This window comes from Benincasa hispida, chromosome 1 (genome assembly GCF_027475165.1).
Source record: "Benincasa hispida cultivar pf3 chromosome 1, pf3_genome.v1.1, whole genome shotgun sequence".
In the NCBI taxonomy this organism is placed as follows: domain Eukaryota; kingdom Viridiplantae; phylum Streptophyta; class Magnoliopsida; order Cucurbitales; family Cucurbitaceae; genus Benincasa; species Benincasa hispida.
The window spans coordinates 22,992,652-23,003,121 of record NC_143478.1 but is presented as its reverse complement, the minus strand read 5'-3'; the positions used below and the strand labels follow the sequence as shown (position 1 = coordinate 23,003,121).

The 10,470-nt window shown below is 31.8% G+C and overlaps 1 protein-coding gene across 1 annotated transcript; it reads left to right on the top strand.

The window, feature by feature from the left end:
• Window positions 1-5,980: 5,980 nt before the first annotated feature.
• PPR40 (pentatricopeptide (PPR) domain protein 40) lies at window positions 5,981-9,816 on the top strand. The gene is made up of 2 exons (XM_039041966.2): window positions 5,981-9,086; window positions 9,438-9,816. Exon 1 carries the CDS (start codon window positions 6,111-6,113, stop codon window positions 8,199-8,201), a length of 2,091 nt encoding a protein of 696 aa, XP_038897894.1. The 5' UTR covers window positions 5,981-6,110; the 3' UTR covers window positions 8,202-9,086; window positions 9,438-9,816.
• The last annotated feature ends 654 nt before the right edge of the window (window positions 9,817-10,470 follow it).

The following is a 10,470-nucleotide window of genomic DNA, read 5'->3' as shown; positions in this document are numbered from 1 at the left end:
AATATATTCAAGAAGAGATTTCGAACCACCACAAGTACAATCGATCTTTAGGAAGTGTAGTATACCTCACATAATAGGATTCGGCTGAGAGGTTACCTTAAGTAGTAGTAACAATTTCTTTTCGCAATTGGTAGATATGTGGACCATTTATCTAACGATAACGATCCTTCAATTCATCCCAAATATCTTTGATGCAACCAGTACAAACGATACCAGCAGCAAGTTCCTTTGAGACTGAATTTATAATCCATGATGTAATAATGTCGTTATTGCATTGCCAAGTGGAAAAAAGGTTACCTTCAGGTGGTCTCTTTATTGATCAATTGATAAACCCAACTTTATTCTTTCTAGTTACAACGCCATCTTTTGCACACTTAGCCACTCTATCCGCAAGCAAATTACGAGAGCGGGGGATAAATTTAAATTCAATACAAAGGAAGAACGCCATCAAAGAAATAGTCTCTTCAATCCAACAAATGATTTCATTTTCAGCCTCAGACGTTAGGGATGTTCAAAAAATCCGATACCAAAAAAATCGATCAATCCAATCGAATCTGTACGATTTGGTTAGGTTATCAACTCATTTGGATTGAGTTAGATTCAAATAAAATGAAATTTTTATGTGTTGGGCTGGTTCATGGGTTCACTTAATATAACCTGAACCAACCCGAATTTATTATTAACTTTAAAATATATATTTTTTTTTATTATTTATAATATAACTATTTATACATATGTTGATTTTAGTTTTATTTAATTTCAATATTTTTTTAATAATTTATTTTTCAACAACTCTTAAAAGTATTTCTTTGCATTTTAGAAAGAAATTTTTCACTATATAAATTAAAATTGAGTTTTTAATCTTATTTCAATATATGCAAATAATTAAATTAGATTTTTACATATTTACATTTTACTTCTTTTTAGAACAAAATTTTAAATAAATGGCCTGATTAACCCAAACCAACCCAACCCAAATATTTTATGGTTGGATTGGATTAGATTCATTTTTTAATAAGAATTATTTGGGTTGAAAAAATTTACAACCCAAACAATTGGATTGGATCTAAAAGGTCTTAACTCAATCCAACCCAACCCATGAACACATATCCTCAATATCAGATTTATGGCTTGAAGTTCTTCTTACCATATTTTTAGAAAGTATTCAAATAAATTATTGTTATATTAACACATTATCTAAAAATATTTTAACGCATTTTAGTTTATTTATTTACAAAGAATTTGTCAAAATAAAATAGCATCTAGAGTATAGGGATAAAATACTGAAGACCACTATATTTTAAAGTGAAAAATAACTTTTTATGGTCCCACCTTTTGGCTTTAGTTTCTATTTGATTCATAAATTTTAAAATATTATATATTTAGTTTTTAAATTTTGAGTTTTGCTTCAATTTAGTCTCTAAATATTTTAAAATGTTTCAATTTTATCCTTGAAATTTGAGTTTTATTTCAATCTGGTCTCCAGATTTTAAGATTTTACATTTTTTACCTCAATTTTTCATTAAATACGCACTTTCAATTATTGACATCAGTTTCTATTAATTAATTAAAAATAATTATGAAATAAAAATTTAAAATTTAATTCTAAAATTGATAAGAAAAAAAGTAGTGAAACTTAATTAATTATAATTCTTTTAATTATTTTTTTAGTTTATTAACATAAATTAACTTTAAAAACTAAAATTGAGTATTTAGTGAAAAATCAAAGTTAAAAGTATAAGTCTTGAAACACAGTGACTAAATTGAAGCAAAACTTAAATGTCAAGGGTAAAATTGTAGTGTTGTGAAACTTATGGACTAAATTGAAATCAAACTAAAAATTTAAAGAGTAACATGAAACCTAGGGACTAAATAGAAACTATACCAAAAACTTAGGGACAAAAAAAATATTCTTTTTCCTATTTTAAACCAGAAAAAATTTGATTTTATAGATTCAAATTATATATAATAAGAAATAATTTGGACAATCAAAAGGCCATAGACTAAAATAAAATAGAATCTCAAGTATAGGGATAAAAATTGTTAAAATAATGACAAAATTGTGTTTTGACCATAAATGAAAACAATCCTTAATTTTTTTTTATTTTTTATTTTTTTATGATTTTACTATATTTATAAATAAGTTGGTCATTTTGCTATATAACAATCCACAAAATTATATTATAATCAGAAATAAAGTTATTATTAAAAAAAATAAAAATAAAGCTACAACTTTCTTACCAGTATTTTCTATTTTGACAAAAATTGTGTACAAATATATTTTAACATATGTTTAGATTACTAATAATTATTTCAACTTCAATTCTTTTATAATACAAATATATATATATATATATATATATATATAAACAAGTACAATAATTGGAAAAATAGACAGTTTCTACATATGTGTGTGTTAAAAACAGTGATACTATCTATTAATAAAGAAGTGGGGAACATATTTCAGAAAAAATAAGAAGGGGGAAAAAATATGACATTTTGCATAGCTTTCTTTCGAACCCTGCAGCAAAATAAGGCTATAACGTAGCCACTATACCAATAGAGTGCTCTTTTATGATAGGAAATTTTATTTTAATATAAAGGGATTGTTTGAGGCTCCGAGGTGAGATAGTTAGAGTTCATATGTCTGTACAGTTTATATATCTGTGTAGTTTATATATCTGTGTTTGGGGTACAGAGTTATTTAGTCTGAGTTCATATGTCTGTATTTGGGATGTAGAGATGAGTTCATATGTCTAGGTATCTGATGCAGTTTTTTGAACTTTAAATAATATGCTTTTATGATTGTTATTTTTGTTTTGAAAATTTTTTATTCAATAATTCTATCCATATTTGTTTGAATAAAATATGAATTGTAATATTTTTCTTTTAGTTTTTATAACTTTTCTTTCTTTCTTTCTTTTGTGGGCATGAACAATAATTAACCCATTACATATCATGTAGAAATATGGTTAAACAAAATGGGAAACTAAAATAAAATCAAAACTTTCTATCATTTTTTTCCATGAATTTCATTATCATTTTCTTATTTTTCTTCTTCTTTCTATTGTTGCTCTATATTTTTACTATGTCGTATATTTTTTTTAATTAAATCTCTCTCATCATCGTAAAAACCAATGGAATGTCATCATGTTTCTTCAACCGTTTCACTTTCATTTCCTCTAAATTTGGAGAAATGTTAGAGAAAAAATCTCTATTTTTCGGTGGAAAATGTTCCAGGATTTTTTTTTCTTCATTTTATGGGTTTTTTTTTGTTATATGTTACATACTTTTCAACTATATGCATACTTTTCGTCTAAATATTCTTAACACTCATTTGATATGTAAATTCATTACGTATAAATATTGCACTTAATGTAGACAAAATCATATTTTTATACAATTAATAATCCTACAACATACTTTAATAGTCATTAGTCTTATGATAGTCAGAAGTGGTTGTCAAAGTTGATTATCGAAGATGATTTTTGTTGGAGTTTGTAGTCGGAGGTAGTTGTTGGAGTCTGAAGTTGGTCACATGAAGGTGTATTGGAGTTGTTTGTTGAAGTTTGTCATCGGAGGTAGTTTTCAAATCTCGAAGTTGGGTGGGCGAAAGTGGTCGTCAAAGTTGATCATCAAATATGATTTTCGTTGGAGATTGTAGTCGGAGGTGACTATAGGAGCCCAAAGTTAGTCTCATGAAGATGATATTAGAGTTAGTTGTCGGAGTTTGTTGTCGAAGGTGGCCGTCGAAGCCTTGAGTTGGTCATCAGAGTTGCTCGCTCAAAGGTGATCATCGAAGGTGATTTTCATCAGAGTTTGTAGTCGGAGGTGGTTGTCAGAGCCTACAAAGGTGGTTGTCGGAGTTGGTCATTGGAGTTTGTTGTTGGAGCCAATTGGTCATCAGAGTTGGTAAAGCAAAGGTGGTCGTCGGAGTTGGGTCACTAGAGGTGGTTGTTGGAGTTGGTCACGCAAAGTTTGTCGGAGCTTGGAGTTGGTCGCCAAGGCTGTCATCGGAGGTGGTTGTCGAAGTCTGAATTTTGTCATCAGAATCGTCATCGGAGGTGATTGTTGGAGCTTGGAGTTGGTCGTTGGAGTTGCCATCAGAGGTGGTTGTCGGAGTCCGGAATTGGTCGCCAGAGTTGTCTTCAGAGGTAGTTGTCGGAGTTTGGAGTTAGTTCTTAGAGTGTGACGGTAGCCGATGGGTGGAGTCATTGGAAACATAGGAAGAAAATGAGAGTTGGAGTGAGTTGATAAAATATACCAATTCAACTCTACAAACATTTAAAGTTGGTGGGCCAAACAATAAGTTGATATATTATACCAGCTCAACTCAACTCATGTTTCCCAAAGTGTTGTTAACTGCAGGCAAAGTCTTTGCCCGGTTACCTTGCATCTTAATTTTTCGTAAATAGCCTAAACTTAAACGATATCTTATAATTATATTTCTATAGAGTTTTAAGATAAATTTAAAGTATATTCTCTTTCTTAGTTAATTTTCTTAGTATTTTATAATTAAAATATTTAAGGAAATAAAATGAATTTAATATTAATTATTTAGAGAGTTTTTTCTTATTAATCATTAATTACGAAAATTATGATGAATTTTTTTCCTTTTAACTGTTTGTTATTTTATTCATTAACAAATAGTTTTTATATCCCTAAGCCTTAGGAATATGTTATGGTAGTTATGTTCACAAAATTATTCACTTGTTATGAAATTTTTTCAAACAAAACATCTAACTATGAGTGAAATTTACAACAATTATCATACTTTAAAGATGGATTTTGCAATTTTTCTAGCATTATTATTATATAATATATGGTATATATTTGCAAAATGACTAAATATACATGGATAACTATAATAAAGTAAGTGGAATATATATCTTAATAGAAATGAGGTCAAAATTATAATATAGGGTATATATATTATAAAAAACCTTAAATTGTAACTGTTCTGAATGTATTTGAAATAAACATTGTATATATTTAAAATAACATTGTATATATTTGAAATAAACCTCATATATATAAAAAAATCGAAACATAGATGAAAACCAATATTTTGAAAACCAATATTTTGTACTATACTTATGTATTAAATGTAATCCATTGAATTTTGAGATTATAAATTTTAAGGCAAAATTCACGATTTGTAAAAATAAAATATTGTAAGACAAATTAGGGAAGAAATAAAATTTTATTAACTTAATGAAAATGGAAAGCTCATTTTCGGATGGGTTTTGAAAAATTTGGAAAAAACTATTTTAATGCACATGATTTAGGCTAGAAATTAATGGGGTATTATAGACTATAGCCTTGATTTTTATGTAATATTGTAACATATTAAACTATTCATGAAAAAAATGGTGGTTGATTTAAGTTTGTAATTTTGCATATTTAATTAGGTTATTAGTGTGAAAATCCTTCCATAAAAGATAAAAAAAAATTTCAGGATTGTCTCAATTTAAATTAAATTGAGAATTATATCAATTTAAATATTAAACTTTAGGATTTGTATTAATTTAAACACTAAACTGTGGGAATCGTATCAATTTAAATCCCAAATAATAGTTGTATCATTTTAAACTTTGAATTTTCATAAAGGTATCAATTTAAATCTTGAACTTTCATAAATATATCAATTTAAACCCTAAATTTTTATAAAAATTTTCAAATAAAAGATAATGAAAAGTTTAAATTGATACAACTATAAAAGTTTAGGGTTTAAATTGATACATTAATAAAGGTTTAAGGTTTACAATTATTAGTTTAGGGTTTAAATCAACATAAGTGAAAAAGTTCGAGGATTAAATTTAATTATTATTTTAAGATTTAAATTGATATAACTTTTAAAATTTAGAGTAATAAATTGGTATGTACCCCTCTTTATTTAAACAACAACCTTCTTCATCTTAATCAGATTGTTCATAAACTCGATTAAGAGAGAGAGAGAGAGAGAGAGAGAAAAAAAAAAAAAGAAAACAAATCCTTACCAAACTAGCCAAAAATATATTGTTTTCAAATATACTCTCGGACAAAAATCAGTGACCATTTTATAAACGAAGCGAGACTGGTGGGCATTAGGCTTGGTCTCCTGAAAGGCCATGAGAGGGCTTCCTTCGGCTTTCAGGGCAACGCCTGTTCTAAGAAATCGACCTCTACAAGCTTACACTCCCACCAACAGATATCGGAGACAAATCCCTTCCGATACAATCCAACGAACTTCAAAACAAAGACCCTTTAACAACACTGAAGCGCCTTCAAGAGGTAATCCTTCCCCACTAACTACTCCGTTAAAGGCTCCCAGTTTGATTAACCTGCCCACTCGTTCATCTCTTGCTGATGATAAACGTAGATTGAGTCTTAAACCAATTGATCATTCATATCTTTCTAGGATTCTATTGAGCAAGGACTGGTTTCTATTGTTAAACCACGAGTATAAGGCGAAAAGGGTCGTTTTGGTTCCTCAATTTGTTGTTAGTATTTTGCAAAATCAGGACAACCCATTAAATGCTGTTAGGTTTTATATTTGGGTTTCGAATGTCGACCCGTTACTTGCAAAGAAACAATCGATTCGAGAGGTTCTTGGCCGCAACCTTTATCGAGAAGGTCCTGATCGTCCGGTGCTATTATCTGTTGATCTGCTTCAGCAAATTAAAGAGTCTGGTCTTAAAGTGACAGAGGAATTACTCTGTATTTTATTTGGCAGTTGGGGTAGATTGGGTTTGTCAAAATACTGTGTGGAAATATTTGGGCAAATTGGGTTTTTGGGTCTTAATCCCACCACCAGACTGTACAATGCCGTAATTGATGCATTGATCAAGTCCAATTCGCTAGACTTGGCTTATTTGAAATTTCAACAAATGTCATCCCATAACTGTGTCCCTGATAGGTTCACTTATAACATTCTCATCCATGGTGTTTGTAGGATCGGGGTGGTGGATGAGGCGCTTCGTTTGATCAAACAAATGGAGGGCTTGGGATATTTTCCGAATGTTTTCACATATACAATCTTGATTGATGGATTTTGCAATGCTAAAAGGGCTGATGAAGCCTTCAGAGTTTTACAGACAATGAAGGAGAAGAATGTGGTTCCAAATGCAGCTTCTATGAGATCCTTGGTTCATGGAGTTTTTCGTTGTATTGCCCCAGATAAGGCTTTTGAACTTTTGCTGGAATTTGTTGAGAAGAAGCAGGGCGTATCTCAATTGGTTTGTGACAATATTCTTTACTGCCTTTCAAATAATTCTATGGCCAGTGAGGCTGTCATGTTTTTGAGTAAAACTGGCAAGAAAGGTTATGTACCGGACAGTTCAACCTTCAATGTCACCTTGGCATGCGTACTAAAGAAACTAGACCTGAAGGAAACATGCAATATATTTGATAATTGTGTGCAAAGAGGTGTCAAGCCAGCGTTCAGTACATATCTTACACTTATTGAAGCTCTGTATAAGGCAGGAATAATTGAGATTGGAAACCAATATATGGATCGGATGGTAAACGATGGTCTTATTTCCAACATATATTCATATAACATGGTCATTGATTGCCTTTGCAAAGGCAAATTAATGGATAGAGCATCTGAAATCTTCAGGGATCTACACTATAAAGGCATTGCTCCAAATATTGTTACTTATAATACACTTATCAGTGGGTATTGCAGAAATGGAAATATGGACAAAGCTCAGGAACTTCTTGAAATGCTATTAGAATGTCATTTTAGACCAGATATCTTCACATTTAATTCATTAATTGATGGCCTCTGTCAGGCACACAAGCATGAGGATGCTTTTGGTTGTTTCACTGAAATGGTTGAGTGGGATGTCATGCCAAATGCTATCACATATAATATATTGATACGTTCCTTCTGTGCGATTGGAGATGTTTCTAGATCTACTAATCTCTTGAGACAAATGCAACTTCATGGTATACAACCTGATACTTTCTCCTTCAATGCTCTTATCCAGAGCTACTTTCGAATGAACAAGGTTCAGAAAGCTGAGAAGCTTTTTGATTCATTGTTAAGGTTGGGTATACAGCCTGACAATTATACATATGGTGCACTTATTAAGGCATTGTGCAAATCAGGTAGGCATGATGAAGCAAGGGAGATGTTTCTCTCAATGAAGGCGAATGGTTGCACTCCTGACTCTTATACTTGCAGTCTTATTAGCGACACTCTTGCCCATATTTAGATCTTTATTAGGATGCTGAGGATATTGTGAAGATTTAAGAAAATATGACGACAAGAACATTTTATAAACAACTTGGAAATTGGGAATTGGCCGTTTATTGGAACTGATCTCATGATGTTTCCCATTTTTGAGCACTGTCAAAATGAGTGCCCCTTGTTTGAAGAGAGGAGGGCAAGTGTTTCACATTGCATTTGATGTTTAGGAGTCTGGTAAGTTCTGACTCCAAATGTTTTTTGGTCAAATAACAGTGTTGCTGAACAGCCTGAACTAATCAAGGTGCATAAGCAAGCTTGAATAGAATACCCACAGTTATTAAAAAGAACATCACGCTGTTCTCCTAAATCTTGATGCTTGGCAGTTGGGACTAGGAGCAGTTGCCTGCTAAAATTTAAGCTGCTATCGTTATCTTCGTTTGTAAGCACACGTAGGTGTGTAATAAGGCATAAACACTTCCATTTGGGCTCCTCTTATTCTCTAACAGTGTAGTTGAAACTCCAAAAGTCGTTACCTGAGGGGACAAACCTTACTACTCCCCCTGGATCATCCTGCTGGCATTATATGAGGGTTTAGAATTCAGCAGCTTATTGATGCTGTAGTCTTGCATTTTCATATACTGTGGGTAAAACAGAAAGCTCCACATCATGGTACAACTGTCATTCATGTGACCTTAATACAACGTATCAAATTTTCAATAAGAGGAAAATACTTTATTGGTTGCCTGTTTCCAATGGGAAAAGGGGATCAGGTGTTATCTTTCAATCTTTGCAAAGAAGAGTCCAAGTTTGAAGAACTTTTACTCTGATTTCTCCGTAACTATTAACCTAGGCTTGATTTGAGGACTTGACGCTCCTTTGCAGATTACGAATCATGTTTTTGACTTATTATGTAAGACACTGGGGACATCCTTACCTCTTTTATGACCAATAGAAATGAAACAAAATTCCAAGAAATCTTGATGTCGTTATTCTCTTGTGCTATTCCATTTTCCCTTTTTCTGGTTATCATGTCAGAATGATGAATGCTATAGAAAGGACTTGACATGGGTGTTTCTATCGGATTTTGAAGGGGAATTTGGTCTGTTGGTTTCACATCTAGCTCTTATGATTGAGATATCATATCAGTGTTAAAGCTGGCTTATATCTGCAATTACCTCTCTCTTTGCAGATAGGTAGCTTGCAGAGGATTATAATTTTCTTCCTTTAATTGGCGTTTGATTGTAGTTGACACTTCTGACAGGTTAGGTGGATAAAGTTGTATGTGCAATGGACGCCTCAGGTGTTGACTTTGTTGAAACATTCTCCAACTTTTGCTGCGTTTGGATCTTGTGAAGATGCTGTCCTTGTGATAGAGGTAACATGCCGATTGCATAACACATTACATGCATTCTGTTTAAAGACGGCATACTGTACTTCCTTTTATTCATGTAGGCGAACTAACTTCTATAATTTGGAGTACCCCAGAAGGAAAAAAAAAGGAAAAAGAAAAAAAGAACTGAACCTGGGATAGTTATTGTATTCAACAAAAGATTTCGACATTAAAAGAAATTTTGTTTGTAGTTGTACTGGTTGACAGTAGGTGGTGGTTTAATATTAAAGTCCTATTAAGATTTCCTTTAGCCATTATGTTTTCTCTAGACAATGGGGGGGGGGGGGGGGGGGGGGGGGGAGGCCACTAAAAATTTTCTTTATAACCTACCACATATAAGGAAAAAAATAATCGCAATGAATGTTGACAACTAATATTTACCCAAAATTAAAAGAAATGCTAACGCTCTATTCAAGTTGGTTTAAAGATGTTTCCATAGCTAGCATGTCAATTAATTTGTCAATAATCCATCTCATTGCCCTAGAATTTTCCTGGACATCATAGCGCCATCGTTCATTGTTGCCTTTGCTAGCCACGTCGTTCATTTCATTGAAGAGTATCACAGCCTCGCTCTTCGTCGAAGAGTTTTAATGGCCGTTTGCTGCCTTGTTGAAGTGCGGTAGATAATAGGCAATAATTCTAGAAAATTTTTAGTGGCCTCCTCCACTCACTCAAATGTTAGAGTGGACAATTTATATGCATCTTAATGGAGAACCGTTCTTTAGTAATTTTTGTTGGGAAAATCTTTTCGGTTCTACCGTAGGAACCAAAAGAAAAATTACATAGAAAATAAAAGAAGCAATCAAGAATTAATGTGAAAAAAATTTCAAACTAGAGAAAAATCACACACCAATAAAATTTTTACTATGTAAAAAATTATTACAACCACACAAAAATCTCTCTT